The sequence below is a fragment of the Hemicordylus capensis genome, chromosome 3 (genome assembly GCF_027244095.1).
Source record: "Hemicordylus capensis ecotype Gifberg chromosome 3, rHemCap1.1.pri, whole genome shotgun sequence".
NCBI lineage: Eukaryota > Metazoa > Chordata > Lepidosauria > Squamata > Cordylidae > Hemicordylus > Hemicordylus capensis.
The window spans coordinates 291,380,876-291,400,960 of NC_069659.1; the positions used below are offsets into that span (position 1 = coordinate 291,380,876).

A 20,085-nucleotide genomic window follows, 5' to 3' on the forward strand; every position below is an offset into this window, starting at 1 on the left:
TATATAACTTTTCTGGGAGTGTTTCCACTCATGGATGCCAATGAATTGTTAGAGCTCACCTGCTAGTGTCCTGATGCTGTAATCTCTGGAGCAATGTCTCTGAAAGGGATAGTTGGGCCAGTTCTGTAATACTGGCAATTTCATCTGAAACATCTTCTTTTGTCTCACTCATCGGAGCTGGTATTGAAACAGAGCGTGGAGGTAATATTGGTGGTACAGGTACAGGAACAGGTTCTATCACAAAAGGAAAAGAAAGAGCATGACGCAAAAGATCTCTGTCTCTCTTCCCATGCCATTCTGGAATTCTTTTAAATTTATGTGGTTTTTCATTATTGTGCTTATCGGAGGGTGTAGATGCTGTGTTCTGTGTGCTTCACCACAAATTAATACTGACAACCATGTCCTCCAGATAGTGAAAATGTAAGGTAATTATTTGGGCAATACCTACCCTTATGAACCCAATATCAATGAGGAAATCACAGCTTTAATTTATCTTAGAGATGAATTATTGTTGTATTTGTGATAATATTTATATTGCTTTAAAACATTCATTTTAATTATTATTTTTATATTGGGAATGTTTTGACATGCGGTTGATATGAATAATTATGGTATTAATATAAAATTTATTTTTTGGTTTTGCATCGCTGTTGTGCTAATACATTACTTATATTTTGTTATATATTGTTCACTGTACCCTATCTTATGTAATATAAGTTACTTTGGACATAGGGTTGTATCTTAAGCTATTACAGAGGGTTGCATTGCATTGGAAGTTCTTTTAGCTCATGGGAGAAACTTATACTTAGAAAGATGGTCCTATAACCATCTCCAAGAAGAATTGTCATACTCTGAGAAATCCAAAGCTGGTCATCTTAAACAATATAAAAATCTTAAAGCCAAGTTAAACAATGTGTATTATGGTTCAAATCAGCAACAGTATTACTGAATAACACCTTAATTAGTTCCCGTTCCTCATGGGGGGCGGGTAAGAACTTTAATTACATGTTTCCTATCATTAATTTCTTTCATTTTTATTGAGAGCATTATTGTGCAATTAAAAGAAAGAAAGATTAACCCTCCCTGCTCCCAGATTATTCACCAGTAATTCCATGGCCACGTTGAACAGAAAGCAACAGAAAGTTTAGAACAGAAAGTCACAAGCCACAAGGAGGAAGCTTTAAAATTAAGTTGCAGGGGTCCTTTGCTGAATATAACTTATTTCTTGGCCATGGGGATGGGCAGTGCTAGATAATGCTCACATTCTCACAAAGATGAAGAATTAACTGGGATCACCAAGTCCCACATGAGCCCACAAATGGACTATTTCACTCTGCAACTTCAAGACAGATGGCAAAACAAAGTCATTGTTTGTTAAGATGTGGCTCAAATAATAATTTTATCTCTCCTCTCTTTGGTCAAGAAATCCACCAAATGACCTCATCAGCCATTTCTTCAAGAAGTTGCTGCATCACTGGTTGAAAAGGAAGGTATTTCAACACCTCTTAAATTAACTGTGGGATTCCTAGGGACAAAAATGTTGGAGATGCAGCTCCTGACGGCATTAACTCGTAGCATCAGCAACACTATTGACCACTAGGGGCATTAGGGGTAGAGACAGCCAGTAAGGGCATTCCCTCTCTGACTACACTTTCTCTGCTCTATTTCCCCTTTGTTAGACTGATATTCTCAGGTTTAATTCTCTCACCTGGAGAGAGAGAGAGAGAGAGAGAGAGAGAGAGAGTTAGTTCCTTCCCCACATTTCCCCCTCTTCCTGTATGTAGCAACCAACTAGGCATGTAAGCTTTATTTATCTCCCTGATTAATTTCATAGTCAGAAAAGTGACTGGAAGATGACTGTGGGGTAAGGAGTTCTTATCTGGCTTCTACACTCCACTCTCCTCTGGGCGGGAGAAGGGACTGGCCAAGGCTTTTTCTGTGCTCTTGTCCTCCTCTTTGCAGCCTGTTGTGGAAGGAAGACACTTGTTCACTTCATAGTTACCTAGTATGCCTGGTACAGGTATGTGTTTTGGGCTGAACACAGATGGGGAGGTGGGGAATGACCCTGGGGCAGCTATACCAGTGATGGTGGGGAATCGACGAAGATATGGTTCTTCGTCCACCACTGGCTGCCGGTAAGTTTCTGGGCAGAGTACAAGGTTTTGGTTATAACCTATAAAGCCCCACAGCTTGGGCCCTGGGTATTTAAGAGAGCGTCTTCTTTTCTATGAACCACACCGCCCATTGAGATCATCTGGAGAGGTTTGTCTACAGTTGCCACCGGCTCATCTGGTGGCTACTCGGGAACAGGCCATCTCCACTGCTGCCCCGAGGCTTTGGAACACACTTCCTGCTGAAATAAGAGCTTCCCTATCTCTTAACAACTTTGTAAAAGGTAGTCAAGATGCATTTGTTCACCCAGGCTTTTAATTAGATACTGTTTTAATTGTGTTTTAATTGTTTTTTAATAGTTTTAACTTCTTAATTTTAATTGTTGAAATGTTTTAATCTTTTATTGGCTGTTTTTATTGTTTTGTAAACCGCCCAGAGAACTTGTGTTTGGGGCGGTATAGAAATGTATTAAACAAACAAACAAACAAACAAATAAAATATGGTGTTGGTAGGCCATCAGGCCTACAGAGGAAGAGAATTCAGAAATTTAATTGCTGTTTCCCCTTCCAGCAGGCCTACCGCCTCTTTGATTCTGAAGAGCAATGCCACCCACCCACAAAACCTCACCTTACTACTCTGTAATGCCAGGTCGTTTCAAAATAAATCTGAGGTAGTCCATGACTTGATTATGGATGAAGTAGCTGACCTAGTATGTATTACGGAGACCTGGTCGGGAGAGGCTGGTGGTCCAGTTTGGTCCCAGCTTCTCCCAGAAGGTTATTCCACGGTAGAGCAGGTGAGAGGATGTGGTCGGGGAGGTGGGGTGGCTGTGGTCTCCCTTACCAGGATCTCGGTTACCAGGATCTCCCTTACCAGGATCCCTGTCAGGGATTTGGCCTATACTGAATGTGTGTACATAAGCCTAGGGACCAGGGATAGATTGGGACTTCTGCTGGTGTACCGATCACCCCTCTGAAGTTACTAATTTTGCTGACAGACCTGGTTGCTGAGTTGGCACTGGAGTCACCCAGGTTGTTGGTGGTGGGGGACTTTTATGTTCATTTTGGGACTGGGTTGTCGGGGGCGGCTCAAAAGTTCATAGTGACCATGACAACTGTGGGCCTATCCCAATTGGTCTCTGGCCCAACACATGATGCTGGTCACACGCTCGATTTGGTCATTTGCTCCGATCAGGGAGGTGTTCCATGGGTGGGGACTCCTGTCATCTCCCCACTGTCATGGATGGATCACCATCTGGTTATGGTAGAATTTACAGCCATGACCCACCTCTGTAGGGGTGAAGGATCTAATAGACTGGTCCACCCAAGGAGGTTATTGGATCCAATAGGATTCTAAGTAACCTTGAAGGGGTTTAGGGCTGGCTCTGCTAACTATTCTGTCAATGCTCTGGTACAAAGATGGAATAATGAACTTACTAGAGCAGTAGACACAATAGCTCTTAAGTGCCCTCTCTGACTAACTTTAGAGAGCCCCATGGTATTTGGATGAGTTACGGGAGCTGAAGCAGTGAGGTAGATGATTAGAGAGCAAGTGGAAGACGACTCGGTGTGAGTCTGATCGGGCACAACACAGAGCACATTTGAAGGCCTATGCTCTGGCAGTACGGGCGGCAAAGCAGCGGTTCTTTTCTGCCCACATTGCTTTAACAAATTCACATCCAGCTGAGTTGTCTAGGGTTGTGAGGGGGCTAGTATGTACCCCCTTCCCTTTGAATTTAAACTTGGAACCTTTGGTCACTTGCTGTGACATCTTTAACGATTTTTTTGTGGATAAAATCTCTCATATTTGGGCTGAGCTGGATTCCACAGTTACTGCAGAGTCTACTGTGGAGGTGTCCAGCAACTCCTCTTATGGGATTAGATTGGATCATTTTCAGTTTGCGACTCCTGAAGTGAACAAACTGCTTCAGACTGTGCGCCCTACAACCTGTTCTCTTGACCCTTGCCCAACTTGGCTTATCACATTGGATAATCATATTATCAGAGAGGGCCTGGTTCATATTATAAATGCTTCTCTGAGGATGCCTCCTTGTCTTGAGGAGGCTATTATTAGACCACTCTTGAAGAAAGCTGTGCTGGATCCCTCAGCTAATTACAGACCTGTTTCTAATCTTCCATGGTTGGGCAAGGTGATTGAGTGGGTGGTGGCCTCTCAGCTCTAGGCAGTTTTGGATGATGCAGATTATCTAGACCCATTGCAAACCGGCTTTTGTGTGGGTTATGGGGTCGAGGCTGCCTTGGTCAGCCTGATGGATGATCTCCAACTGGCTATCGACAGAGAGAGTGTGACTCTGCTGGTCCTTTTGGATCTCTCTGCGGCTTTCGATACCATTGACCATAGTATCCTTCTGGACTGCCTGGGGGAGGTGGGATTGAGTGGCACTGTCTTACAGTGGTTCTGCTCCTACCTCTCTGGCAGATTCCAGATGGTGTCACTTGGAGACTGTTGCTCCACTAAGTGAGAACTGAAGTGTGGAGTCCCACAAGGTTCCATATTGTCTCCAATGTTTTCTAACATCTACATGAAACTGCTGGGAGAGATCATCAGGAGGTTTGGTGCCGGGTGTTATGAATATGCTGATCACACCCAGATTTACTTTTCCATGCCAGCCTCATCAGGAAATGGCATATCTTCCCTAAATGCTTGCCTGGAAGCAGTAATGAGCTGGATGAGGGATAACAAACTGACGTTGAATCCAAATAAGATGGAGGTATTGACTGTGGGGGGCCAGGACCCAAGATGGCCAGGAGCGCTTTTTATCAGCTTCGGTTGCTATGTCAGCTACATCCATTTCTAGAAGTGAATGACCTTAAAACAGTTTTACATATGCTGGTAACCTCCAGGCTTGACTATTGTAATGCACTCTATGTGGGGCTGCATTTGTACGTAGTCTGAAAACTACAATTGGTACAGAATGTGGCAGCCAGATTGGTCTCTGGGACAACACAAAGGGCCCACATAACACCGGTTCTAAAAGAACTGCACTGCCTGACAAAATGTTTCCGGGTGAAATACAAAGTACTGGTTATTACTTATAAAGCCCTTAATGGCTTGGGTCCAGGCTGTTTGGGAGAGCGCCTCTTTTGTCATAATCCCTGCCACCTGTTACAATATTCTGGAGAGGTCCAGTTACGGTCGCCACCAGCTTGTTTGGTGGCAACCCAGGACCGGACTTTTTCTGTGGCTGCCCCAGGGCTCTGAAATAAGCTTCCTGCTGAAATAAGAGCATCTCCTTCTCTATTTGTTTTCAGGAAGAACCTCAAGACTCTCCTGTTCTCTCAAGCGTTTAATTAGAATTAATTTCAATAATTTTAAAAACTCATTTTAATCATTTTATTGTTTTTATTGTCATGTATTTTAATTTGTGACTTTTAAATATTTTAATTTTTGTATGCCGCATACACACACACACACACACACACACGATAAATAGATAGATAGATAAGAATAAATAAACAAACAAACAAACAAACTACTTTATTTTGAACTTTAGCTCCATGTCTCCAGACAATATTAATGATCAGTACTTGCTCTCCTTACTGTACACTTTCACTGCAGCGGGGGTAGATAAAGAAATCTCCCCTCCAAGCTCGCTAACAAAAAGCACCATGTTCTACAGCTTCAATAAGGGCTGAAGTATTTATTTATTTATTTGATTTCTATACCGCCCTTCCAAAAATGGCTCAGGGTCTTAGGGTAGAAGAACCCTTCTATCCAATATCCAAGCTCAACGTTGAAGTGCTTAGTATAGTCCACTTTGTTTTTTGTATTACAGTGGGTGTCAGGGATGTAGCTATAATTGAATGGAGGGAGGACAAATGTCCATGGGCGAGAAAAGCCCTGCTGGCTGGGAAACAGCCCACATGTTATTTGAGTAATTTGAGGAGAGCCTGCTTAGGTTTCCCTCATTCACTGAGGTATGGACTTGAAAAGCCAGAGATTAGTCATTCATTATGGTGTTGTTCTCCCTGTGGTACTCCCCCTCGCAGGAAGATTTCTCTACTAGGTTCTCTTTCATGTGTCTGGAAGCTAACATTTTCCTCTTCTGAAAGGATTTTGGAACACCAAGCTAGCTGGGCTCAAGTTCCAGTATTTTAAAGTTTGTTTTTAATTTTGTCAGTAGTTTAAATTTGTTTTATTTGTGTTTTGCTGCAGCAAGAGGCTTTGTGCCAAGCATGCAAGTTAAAGAAGTAGAATAAGCATTATAGTTGTAGTACCCTAACCGACAACTCTCTTCAGATGACCCATGTGGATGTGCAGAACTAAAACGATCATCATTATATAGAGGGTAAGAAACGCCCTTTAATTTATTCCCAAAGGCTGTAATTGGCTCAACTGAGACATTGTGCCAAAGCATGGTTCAGACAGGTTAACTATGGTTTGGCATAATGTCTAAATTGAGAAAATATAGTTTGGGATAATTCAGCAAAGCAGAAAAAGAAACTACAGTTTTAAGTGGATTTAGAAACAATGGTTTGTGCTAACTGCTATTTGATATGATGTTTGAACTGACAAAGTATTGCTCTGCATCTAAGGTTGTTGCAACACAGAGACAACTTATGAACTTTAATGAAGCTGAGAGGATCGAAAATGAAAGCAAACAGCTCTAAACCACTGCCTTTCTGTTGTATATTTGGAAGCACAAACCAGGGTTTCAGTTCTAAAGTATGGGGTGGTTTTCCCTGACCCAAGTGAGGCTGCACAACTAGGAATTGGGACATTCACAAACTGTGTGTACTCCTGATTTCCAAGTGTAATGTCATATACATTTTTATCAACTATTGTCTGATTCGGCCAGGCCTACACAGTTTGAATGCTGCTCCGCCACCATGTATTGTTGCCTGCCTGGTGTTTGATAAACGTGTTGTTTTGAAGTTTCAGGCAAGATGCAAAACCAGGATGTTTACTGAGCTTCTGGTGTGCTGGGCTCCAAATATGTCTGCTGGGCCGCATTGTGTTTGATGGGCTACATTGTGCATACCTGACCTAGTTTCTTTTGCCTACAGTGTTCTGGTACCCATTTGCTCCTAGAGTTCTGCGATTTTCTTCTTCTTTAATTTAAAGCCTATGGCTGACATTCAGACTAATGAAGCACTTCTGCAAGGAATAAAGTTGCACTAGTGTAAGAAAATCACATCACTGCACCAAGTCACGGAATTGCGCTTTCGTTGATTTTGTGCTCTTGCACAAAAGTTCTGTGCAAAACATATGAGGTGTGCCACAGGTCGTGCATTTGTTGCACAAGTGCAAACATATTTGCACCACTGGAATGCCAGCTCCAGACTTAGTCTAGCAACTAGTTAGAGCAAGAGTCTTGCACTAGTGCAACATGTTTGTGCAAATGCCTCATTCATCTGGATGTCAGCAACTCTTTACAGGTGCATGGCAAGAGCAGAGCACTTATTTGTTTGTTTGTTTGTTTGTTTAATTCAATTTTTAGACCACCCTTCCAGAAAGGCTCACTTACAACTCCTTTAGCGTGTGGCTTTTATTGCTCAAATCCTTACAGTTCAATATGGTTCTTTCTAGCAACCTGGCAACTGCAGGCCTCTTTCATTAATGGTTAAGAGAAGCACACACTTCTGTGTTCTGGATTTCTTACCCATATCCTCCTCCAGCTCATCTGGTGCCTCTTCCTCTTCCCGCTGGACTGGAAATTTGAGGCTCCGGACCAGCCCCATATTCCCCTTCTTGTAAAAATCTATCAGTTCACTCAAGTTGTTGAAATACTGCACAGGAACACCCTCAGATGCCTGAAAACACCCACAAAGCACAGGCATCAAATACTGCTGAATACTGTTCCCACCAAAGAAATAGGGACATTTATCAGTGTGAGAAATATTACAAGAAAAACCAATTAACAGCCAACAAGTCAGCCCAGCAGCCACATATTTCTGGAGGAAACAGCTTATATACACTGACAGGTGATCCACTGTGTATGCAAAACACAGCAGTTTCAACCATTCATAAGACTCACTGGAAGAAAATGAGCTTAGTTTTAAAGTGAACTAGATCTATAATTGAAATATATAACTGCACCTCCTCCCCTCTCCCTCTCCTCTGGAAAGATTTTAAACAATAGGAAATAGATGGCTTCAGTTGCACGTGGAAAGAATCTGCCTGCACTTGTGGACAGCAAGATTAAAGATACATCCAGACCAGCAATCCTGTGTTTCTGGCATCAGTAACTACCAAATGAAACACAAATGTATGTGAAACCAGTTTCCAGTGGGTAAATCATCTGTATGCATTTTCCCCTCATGTTGACCCATGCCTACAAAGAGATAAAGCAGAGGTTTGTACTTTCACTTAAAGCATGTTTCTATTTATTAAGATATAGGAGGTTTCTGCTTTCATTTTCTTGCTAAGCCTCCGGCTAGCCATGGCAGGCAGTCCCCCGCACTTTAAGTCATATGAGCATGGCTGGAGTAACATGGCAGCATCTCTTTATACTATTTATTTATTTTCTAAATATATCAGTTGCATTCTCCACTTCAAAGTATGCAAAGTGACATTTAAAATGAGTTAAAACTCATTTTAAGCCCATAAAAGCAACATTCCAGAATAAAAGCAGTATTACGAACAAAATCAGCAACCAATGCCAAAATTTAAAAAAAACACTGAAAATGAGATATTCATGTGTGGCTTTCCTAATTCCACAGTGCTTTCCAGCTTGAGCACTGCAACACTTTCTTTCAGGGCTAGGACATATCTTGGTAGTGCTTTTTCCAGGCCAAGGAACAACACTGCATTCCTCTTTCCTTAGACTGCACATAAGATCGCAGAGCTGTAGTAGCTGCCTCTTCTGTCCTTAAAAGGATGGAGAAAGTAGCTGGGATTGCACCATCATCTTTCTGTCTGGAGGAAATGTTGTCTGGGCAGGCAGTCTTCTGATCTGGCTTGCATTTGCTGCAGGCACAGCCATTTACTGGTTCTTGCCTTCCCCCTTTTTCATTTCCCATGTGCTAGTAACGATTTCAATTCTTGCAGTCAAATTAGTAACAACTTCCTCAATTTCTTCTGCATGACTTCTTTTAGATATCCTACTACGGCAATGACCAGCGATAAACATAACAAAGAGATCCCTAATTTCAACTTAGGTATGGCCATATTAGGTGTGGTCTATGGTGCGGCCACATCTGGAGTACTGCATACAGCTTTGCTCACTGTATCTTAAGAAGGATATTATAGAAGTGGAAAAGGTTCAGAAGAGGGCAACCAGGATGATCAGGGGCCTGGAGCACCTTCCTTCTGAGGCAAGGCTACAGCATCTGGGGCTCTTTACCTTGGAAAAGAGGTGACTAAGGGGAGACATGATCTAGGTGTGTAAAATTATGCATGGAGCAGAGAGGGTGGACAGAGAGAAATTTCTCTCTCTCACACATAACACAACCAGGGGTCACCCCATGGAACTGAAGGTTCGGAAATTTAGGACGGACAAGCGGAAGTACTTTTTCACACAGTGCATAATTAATCTATGGAATTCCTTGCCATGGGATGTGGTGATGGCCACCAGCTTGGATGGCTTTAAAAGGGACTTCGACAGATTCATGGTGGACAGGTCATAGGAACATAGGAAACTGCCATATACTGAGTCAGACCATTGGTCTATCTAGCTCAGTATTGTCTTCACAGACTGGCAGCGACTTCTCCAATGTTGCAGGCAGGAATCTCTCTCAGCCCTATCTTGGAGAAGCCAGAGAGGGAACTTGACTGTTCTTCCCAGAGCGGCTTCATCCCCTGAGGGGAATATCTTGCAGTGCTCACACATCAAGTCTCCCATCCATATGCAACCAGGGCAGACCCTGCTTAGCTATGGGGACAAGTCATGCTTGCTACCACAAGACCAGCTCTCCTCTCCTATCTATCAATGGCTATCAATGGCTACTATCAATGACCATATCAATGGTCTATCAATGGCTACTAGTCTGGTGGCTATGGGCTATCTCCAGCCTCAGAGGCATGATGCCTCTCAGTACCAGTTACAGGGGAGCAACTGCAGGAGAGAGGGCATGCACATACCTCTTGCCTGTGGGCTCCCCAGAGGCATCTGGTGGGCCACTGGGTGAAACAAGATGCTGGACTAGATGGGCCTTGTGCCTGATGCAGCAGAGCTGTTCTTATGTTCTTAACTTCATGCCAACATTTTTGGATTCTTATACATCCCCATCACACAAGAACATCATTAGCATTTAGATTCTAGCATGTATTTGCATTTATCAATCACGTTTCTTTACTGCCTGATATAGACATCTCTCAGCTGTTATGTCTTTTCTTGAACATTATATTTTGCAGGTATAAGGCACTATTTGTATGTATAAATACAAATTAAGAAATCCTACTTTCCCACCACTACCGCATCTTCTCAATGTTGTCCAGCGGAGTTTTTCTGAGTGGTTTGGGGCCTCCTATGTGATGGCCCCAAAGACCATCAAGCAGAACCCTTGGCAGCCTGCTGTGATCAGCGTTACATTTTGTAGATAAAATCACTCTTATCTGTTCTGACTTGGATGTTTAGCTTTTTGCAGCACCAGAACTGGATGTTGCCAATATACCATCTGGTCTTGTTATATTGGATGGTTTTCAGAGTGTGTTGCCTGAGGAGGTGAGCAGTCTGCTTGGAAGGCTGAGGCCTACCACATGTGTGATCAACCCTTGCCCTTCATGGTTGGTGAAGGCTGCTACAGAAGGACTGGGTCCATGGGTGGCAGGAATGGTGAATGCCTCTCTGAAGGGTGGTGCCCCCTCAGCTGAAGGAGGCAGTCATTAGGCCGCTCCCCCAAAAGCCCTCATTGGATCCAGATGATTTAAATATCTTTTGACCAGTGTCTAACTTCCCCTTCTTGGGGAAGGTGTTGGAGAGCATGGTGGCGTCTCAGCTCCAGGCAGTCCTGGATGAATCCGATTACTTAGATCCTTTCCAGTCTGGCTTCTGGCCTGGATACGGAACAGATACTGCCTTGGTCACCCTGGTGCATGACTTTTATTCATTCATGCATTCACTCATTCATTCGATTTCTATACTGCCCTTCCAAAAATGGCTCAGGGTGGTTTACACAGAGAAATAACAAATAAATAAGATGGATCCCTGTCCCTGAAGAGCTCACAATCTAAAAAGAAACATAAGATAGACACCAGCAACAGTCACTGGAGGTACTGTGCTGGGGGTGGATAGGGCTAGTTACTCCTTCCCCTGCTAAATAAAGAGAATCACCACATAAAAATGTGCCTCTTTGCCAAGTTAGCAGGGGGCTTTTGCTGGGAGATAAACAGAGGGAGTGTGACTCTGTTGATTCTCCTGGACCTCTCAGCAGCTTTCGATACCATTGACCATGATATCCTTCTGGGTCGTCTCTCCGGGTTGGGACGTGGGGGCATGGTTATATGGTGGCTCCGCTCCTACCTGGTAGGTCGTACTCAGAAGGCGGTGCTAGAGGATGCCTGCTCCACCCCTTGGCCTTTGGCCTATGGTGTGCCCCAAGGATCTATTCTGTCCCCTATGCTATTTAACATTGACATGAAACCTCTCAGAGAGGACATCCGTGGGCAGAGGTGCACCTAGATATTTTTGGTGCCTGGACCGGAGGCTTCGGAGGCCCCCTCCAATATGTATTTATTTTTCTAATATGCTGCTGCCCGGTCCCCACCGCTATTTCCCCTTCGCCGCCACTCGCCACTCACCCCCTGGCGGCAGCTGCGGCAGGCGCAGGCGGGCCTCCTTGGCCTGCAGACCAGCTTCCTCGGGCCTGTGGGCTGGCTTCCTCTGCCTGCATGTGTGCACAGTAGGAGCTATGGAGTGTCGCATCCCGTGATGTCACAGAATGCAACACTCCATAACTCCTACTGCACACATGCGCAGACAGAGGAGGCTGGTCTGCAGGCCCGAGGAGGCCAGCCTGTGCCTGCCGCAGCAGCTGCCGACGGAGGGTGAATGGTGAGCGGCAGCAAAGGAGAAATAGTGGCGGGGGTCTGACATCAGCAGCAGGGGCCAGACAGCAGCGGCAGTGCATTGGGGCTTTGGAGAGGCCCACCAGAGCCTCTGGAGGGCTTACCAAGAGGCATGAGGCCATGGACCCCTGCCCTGTGGTCCATGCTTATATGTGTCACTGTCCATGGGTGTGGGTTGCAGTGCCATCAATATGATGATGACACCCAGCTAAACCTATCTTTAAGTCAACAGACACCAGGGAGGCAGTGGAAGCTCTGAACCAGGGACTGGAGGCTGTTCTGGACTGGATGGTGGGAAACAAACGAAAACTTAATCCAGATAAGATGGAAGTTCTCTGGTTTGGTAAAACTGATCTTCTGTGTAGTAAGGTAAATCTGGTCTTGGATGGGGTCACACTCCTGCTGAAAGACAAAGTCTGCAGCTTGGGGGTGCTTCTGGACTCAACACTGTCCTTGGAGGCACAGGAGGCGACAGTATGCAGAGGTGGTTTTTATCAGCTATGGCTGGCTGGTATGCCATCTGCGACCCTACTTGGAGGTCGGACCTAACCTCACTCACTCATGCTTTGGTTACATCCAAACTGGACTACTGCAATGTGTTCTACATGGGGCTGCCCTTGAAGAGGGATCAGAGGCTTCAGCTGGTCCAGAACGCTGCTGCAAGGATGCTCATGGGAGCAAGTTACTTCATGAGTGTCACACCCATCCTGTGGCAGTACTGGTCCATTTCTGGGCTAGATTTAAGGTGCTGGTCTTGACTGTTAAACCCTACATGGCTTGAGGCCAGGGTACCTGTCAGACCACATTCACCCATATGAACCTGCAAGGGCCCTCCACTTGGCATCTCAGGCCCTGCTTATGGCCACACCACTAACAGAGATACAGTTGGCAGCAACTAGAGACAGGGCCTTTTTGGTTTTGGCCCCTTGAATTTGGAATGCCCTCCCCGAAGAGCTTTGCCATGATTCCTCCCACAGTGTTTTAAAAAACACACAATTAAAAACATATTTTTAAAGAGGCTTTTTAATGTTTTGTCTGCTGCTTATATCTGGTAGGTTTTTTAGTTTTTTAGTTCTCAGTTGTTAGCCGTTTATTAATAATTTTTAATTTTAAACTTTAATTTTAAACTATACAAAAAAGTTTGTATAGATGTGTTTTTAGCCTGTTTAACTTGTTTATTAATCTTTTCCTTTACACTGTATCTGTTTTGTGTCCTTTCTGTTCATCTTGTGAGCTGCCCCAAGCAGTAGTGTACTGGAGGGGCGGAGAATACATATTTTAAATAAATAAATAATCTTTGAGTGATTATCTCTCCGACTAGCAGAAAAATAGCTGATATGTGATGCCACGTTTCTTCTGAAATTACCAGCTCACAACCATTACCCAATTTAGCCTTCAGTTTCAGAACTATTTCTTTTGAATTACGAATTGCTATTTAACAGTAACTTATAAACTTTTGACAATAGTTCCTTGGGGGATTTTAACCTCAACAAGATTTTCTCAAATAGTATTCAGTTGCTATCTATCCCATTTTGTCTCCTCATCTGTACAAGAGTATGGGTTGGAAGGCCTGAAATTATAATGGCCCTATTATTCTCCATGGAGTCACAGATGTTCGCTAAAGTATCTCACCACCTTTTTAAAAATTCCTTGATTCTGTTATAGCTGGAAGTTTCCCAAAGTGCTACATTACCAAACAGCGACCTGCTCTTAAATTTTCTCACAATGAAAATTGGAATTAAGTGGACAGTCCCTGAGTTTATTTGATATCTAATTGTATTCCAAGTTAACAATGACTCATAACAGAATTTAAAACATTGGTGGTGCTGTGGCCAGTTCTTGCATTTATACTATGACAGAGTAAGCAGTATTTAGTTTCAGAAAATGGCTGCAAGGACTCTTAGAAAAGACACTGGTTACATTTTAAATAAACCTCCTATGGAAGATTGCGGCAAGTACACACAGAAAAAAAGTTAACAGCATGCACACTTGCTCTGGTTTTCTTCTTTTTTCTAAACTGAGGAACAGAAATGGAAACAAGCGATTCAAGCAGAAGTGAGAAATGCACAACCGCAGAGAACAAGCTGGGATGTCTGCTAAGGCTCATAAGAGCCACTATCTTTAGCAGAATGAAATCACAGTTTTATGAGACCATGTCGTCTTTCCTTTCTGCTACTGAGTTACAATACTGGAAGTGCATGTCTTAGTATATTACAGTGCAGTACAGCACATTTATTGAAACTGTAGAATCAGGCTGCATGCTCATGGAGAGAGAGGGTACATAGGAAGGGGCCACCTACTGAGTAGCTCAGGGTGGTCTACCCTGACTGACAGTGGCTCTCCAAGGTTTCAAGCAGGAGTCCTGTATACAAGAAGTATACTTATTGGATCCTTTCAGGTCAGCACTAAATAAAACAGGATGAACTTGCAAACAAGACACTTTTGATTGATTTTGGAAAAGTGAAAGAGTCTGTGCTGAGTGAGACTTATTTTTCAAAATATTATGGAAAGATCCTGGTCATGGGGAGGGGCACTGCTAGATGATACAGTACTATATTAAATGCTGCGTAGAACCTCCATTTAATTCTTCTTTAGCAAATTGCACAAAAGCAATGTCTCAGCAATGGCAAATGGGTCTAGTGTGGAAGCATCCTATTATTTCTTTTCATCTTTATATACTGAAGTAGCCCTACTTTGATATATTAAAATGACCAAAAATAAAAGATATGGGTAATTAAAGCTGCTACCACCTTATGGGAACAGGAGATGACAATAAGGGTCAATTAAAAGGCTGCTCAACAGTAATCCCTCAGCCACACTCAACAGGAAGAAATAAAACAGGCTTAACCAGGACACAGGAAACTTTTAATTAAGAGTACAGGGTGCTTTCTAGATTACATGCTACAACAGGGTCATTACGTGTCCGTTAAATGTGCATCTGTACTGCCTGTGTTTCGACATCGCAGTCCCTGTGCAGTAAGGTGCCATTCACATTTCCGATGCCTTCTTTCGGATTTAATCCTTGCGTTTTAGTCCTACAACGTTGCACGTGCATCACAAAAGAATAGCTGTATTTTCCCATTGTAGGAGGGTTGTGCAAGTTATTTACATTTTCAAAACAATCCTGCCAAGCAGAAACATTTTACTGCTGAACAGCGTGTAATCTGGAAAGTGCCCAGGAGCCTGAAAAGTATCAATAATGCTTTGCCACAAATCACATTTGCAAAAATACAGGAGAACAACATGGAAAAATCTTGGAATGCATCAGTTTTTCAATAACATGGATTTTTTTGTTAAAAGCGAGCAAAAAGCTGACAATTCCAGAGAACAGGTCTCGTGTGGAAGCTGTTGTGTACTGCCTCTTTAAAAGCCGAGCCGAAAAAGCTTCATAAGACATGTCATGTATAAGAACTGGAGGAACAGTTTCATTTTTGCAGAAGAGATCTGTGTGAGGTTTTGAGTTTGTATAATCCCCTTAGGAGTCTGAAGAGCTGGACCAGTAATCAGAGACAGTTCTCAGAAAAATTCTGCAGTACGTCTTGTTTCACCACTCTACAGTTCTGGTTTGTTGTTATTTGCCCTGGACCTTTCCAGTGAGTGTAAGCACTGTGGCATTATTAGAAGAAGAATGGCATGGGCTGCTGTTCTCACATCCAACAGATGCAACCTTTGATGACTGAGAAGATGTTGAATTGGGGAATATTGTCTTATGTGCCATATTAGCCAAGGCCCATGCTGGAGAGACAGCTGTTTCAACTGATCTGCAATACCATATAGATCTAACACCCAGTCCTAAAGATGCTTACTCAAATATGCTCAGTTAATGTCAATGGATTCTGCTTCCAAAGAAGTGGGCCTAGGATCACAGCCTAAGATATCTGTCAGCATGAGGGTACTCCTTTAAACATTCTTCAACAATAATTACACATTTTCATTCTGTCCAAGTACGGTATTTAGAAAAAAAATTCTAAGAGATAAAACATATTTTTAAGGACTTTTCAAAGGCTCTTGTTCCTAAAGGTCTTACATCTATGCTATGCTAAGCAATTTTAGGAGCATATCACAAGAATGTGACCTTAGATGGGATTCGCAGCTGAGAGAGAGAGAGCTTTCTCCCAAAATACCAGCCACCCATAAGTTAAGACTATTTTTTATACAACTTTGCAAATGGAAAGGAAAGTAGAACTGAATGAGGATGATGGGGGGGGGGGGTATGATGCATGCTGGAGTGGCTGACAGCAAACTGTTCATTACTGATTTTCAAGTGTAGCTGTCTCTGAAAGTCAAATGTGTGGAAACCAGATGTTCCTATTGTACAAAGGAAGCCAACTTTGGCCTAGTTCTCACAGATGAGGTAAACCTGGTTTTGGGCTGTGCCACTGCAGGTGGGAGCTCACATGACTACAAAAAAAAGCCACTGCGTGTAGAAAGCAAGTATGTCGAAGAGAAGGCTAGACTAGAATCCTTCTTGCTGGCATCTGTTTTTATGTATTTTAAAATATTTGAGAGAAAAATATATATTTATGTTCTATCCCTGCAGTGCAATACTGTTTTCTATATCCTGGGGATTTATTTATTTTTGTATGGAAGAACAAAGGACTGGTGTTGGGGGTCAGCATTGTTGGGCATTTTCTGAGGACCTGGACTCTCAAAAGGACACCCTGCATCTCCAGGACCCCTATGTGCCTATAGCCTTCATGGTGTGGCAGCGGGCTTTACTGCGAGTTTACTGTGAGTTTCAAACTGGAAAAAAAACCCAAACACCCACTGACGCAAAAAGTGGACAACACAAGATGAAAAACCCAAATTGTGTGTGGAGTGCTCCCCGATAGCTCGCAGGGACTTTGGGGTAAATCTGTGTGATATATGAATGCACACCCTCCATTCTGGAGGAGATGCGAGCTAAAAGCCCTGTGTGCCCTTTCAAAATAAAATCTGAGAGCAAAGGGGAGGGGCTGCTTCTCTCAACGACACTCAATGAGTGTAGTTTGAAGTGGCTCCACTCAACATTTACCCTGAAGCATGAAGCCATGTGCGAATAACTCCCTGGTTATCCAAAGTAGATAAGATAATATACAGTATTCTTATGCTGTTGGCTGGTCCACCTCCTTCAGGAGTTTGCATTACATTTTGGATTCTGGTCTTCTTTGCAAGGAGCGTTACTTCAGATTGGTGTCTTGGTAAGGTTTAGTTTATTTACACAAATATACTGGCTGAGCATTGGATGAAGTTAGTGATGGTGGTGAAGGAGGCCATCCACCACCTGGTTAGCTTTCACAGTTTTGGGCACCATCAGATGCATCCAGATCGGTATTGCTAAAGGGCGGGGCGGTGGGGGATGTTTGCTTTTGCTGCTGCTGCTGCCGCCCACCACTGTTCAATAAACCTCTTCATTGGGTTTTGATCCCTAGCAAGCTTCTTGGGCAAGCTTCTACTGCTGCAGTGGTAGCAGTAGATCTCCTCCTCCTTCAGTGCATAGGGTCATTTTTATTTTCTAGCTGCCTCATTCTCCTGTGTCAGGTGGCTGGAACATCCAGGAAATCAAAATGGCACCATATGCTAAAGAAGACATCCACTGCTGCCTACCATTGCCTGGTAAGCTTGCCAAGAAGCAAGGTCCTAGGGAAGACTTGTTAGGTAGTGTTGGGCAGCAGCAGAAATCCTTTGCCTTCTTCAGGGTTTGGCTGAAGATGCTTATGAGCCTGTGGCCCATTCTTGTGCTTACCGAGCACTGATGCTGGTCCTGATGTGGTACATTCCTGTCTTATTGTATTTTCATGTATATAATCCTCTATCACCTTCTCTTATTTTTGACCTATTCTCCATGTTTCTTTTAACCAAAGTAATGGGCAGCATCTATACAAAGCCAGTTAATCCTTTGAAATTAATGGGACCTTTTAGTCATGGCTCACTGATCTCATGGATATCAATGGTGCTCATGACTGATTAGTCAGGATGCTGACCATTGTTTTTATAGAAAGAGAACTTACACAGAATGGAGAAAAAATCCACAGAAATAGAAAAAGGATTAACTTTGCCCAATCATTCAAAAAAAATTTAATTAAAAGAAACCAGCTTTGCACAAACACATCTGATCCTTGTCTTTTGCACTCCAACATTTATCAACTTCATCATTACAGTAATAGCCTGTATTCTACTGTACCACTTAGACAATGCTAGCTATTTTCATAGCTTTTTATTAAAATAGATTCCATATCACAAGCTTCTATAATTTTCAAATTTGTTAAAGCACAAGAAGATGGAAAATATATCTAGTCCAATCTTGATCTTAATTAATATCTCTCTTCAACATGTTTCTGTGACTGACAATTGCCACCATGCTGCTTTATTGCTTTTTCATAGGAAAAAGTAAAGCCAAACTGCACATTATATTAATTACGTCATTGGCTCTGATGTGAGTATATATCTTTTGGTCTAGTTAAATATCAGCTGTGGGGGGATAAATCAATTTTGGAGCTGTGGTATAGCGGGAAAGGTGTTTGAACACTTTGTTCCTGCTGTGGTCTCAATCCAGATTGGTCCTCTAGCTGCTATGGAAGGAAAGCTCCCATTGCATACCCTCCAACATTTATCCAATGAAAATAGAGATCTGCCTGTGAATGTGTTGGGGGTATGGATGGCCAAGTAGCCTGGGAGACATGGCATACAGTTCTGACTACAAGTATGCCAGAAATGGAGAGCAGGTCATCAAGTGTGTGCAGATTATTCCAGACTACCAAATCAGAGGAGACAAGCCCATGGCCTCCAACATTACACAGATGAAAACAGGAGTATATCTGAAACAGCCTCTGACGGAGGATTACTGCCCAAGCCCTCCTCCATCTATTACAGATTGCTGAAGATTCCACCCACTATATACTATACATTGCATGGTCCTCCCTTTCCCATTACATTATGGTCCCTCCACACCTGATCACCCATCCTCTGTGGTTACTATTTAGGAAACATAAAACAAGCACACACAGGCTAATAGCAAGCTTAACATAACATGTAATTTGACCCTTGCTTCTAAAATGAAAGCTCTGTGTGGCATGTTTCTAAAAAAATATCCAGTTGTCTATGGAAATCTAGCTGCCCTGAGCCACCAGGAAATGAGCAACTTTACATGCCTTCAATGAGCACCTACAATTTGAAAGTAAGCTCTTTTGATTATTTAATCATACATACACACTAAAAACCTGTAACAGTCAATGTATGCAGTTAATAAATAATCATTTACCAACAAAATACTGCAGTACGAGCACACTGCATTAAAGACACATGACCAAAGTTGTCTAAAATACATCTTTGGGAAGATGTCATTAATTTAAAAGGCATACCATAATTAAATAACACACAGTCCTTCCTCTTTCCAGCAAGTGGTGGCATAAAGGCGTGTATCACCATCCTCTGCCTTTCTATTAACAGTCAAGTCATTTGTAAAACTATGTTTCCCCACATACTCTATCTTAACTCCCTAATGCCAAAAGAAGATCAGGCATCAAAATATGTTCATGCAGTAACAACTAGTAATGGGAAAACCCAACCCAGTCAGTTTCTAAAATGAAGTTGGGAAGAACTAATCACCACCACCATGTCAGAAAATAGTTTTTTGCACCCAGTTTCTCTTTGGATCCTGTAACAGACACAATGATGTCACTGGGAGTACAACAGAGTCTGATATGATGTGATATCTCCCACAATCTCCTGGAAATTTCCAACACCTCTCCCTCTCACATCTGCCTCTTCCTCAAGCAGGGATGCAGCTAGGTTATTTTGGAACCTGGACTTAATGAGCTTACAGGCCCCGCCCCCCGCCAACTAAGCATCCTCTCCATATTGGGCAGCAGGGATATAGGAAGGTGCTGAAAGGCATCATCTCATACTGTGTGGGAGAAGGCAATGATAAACCACTCCTGTATTCTACCAAGAAAACCACATGGCTCCAGGATTCGACACTGACTCGACAGCACAAACTTTCTTTTCCTTTTCCGTGTGTGTGTG

The 20,085-nt window shown here is 43.0% G+C and overlaps 1 protein-coding gene across 2 annotated transcripts in view; it reads right to left on the reverse strand.

The window, feature by feature from the left end:
- INPP5D (inositol polyphosphate-5-phosphatase D) overlaps window positions 1–20,085 on the reverse strand; it is a 117,040-nt gene that overhangs the window by 58,884 nt on the left and 38,071 nt on the right. For both annotated transcript variants that reach the window (XM_053311292.1, XM_053311293.1), the window contains 2 exons: window positions 7,736–7,886; window positions 60–234 (listed from right to left, as the gene is read on the reverse strand). In XM_053311292.1, the coding sequence (XP_053167267.1) occupies window positions 60–234; window positions 7,736–7,886 (326 nt within the window). The remainder of the gene's footprint in view (window positions 1–59; window positions 235–7,735; window positions 7,887–20,085) is intronic.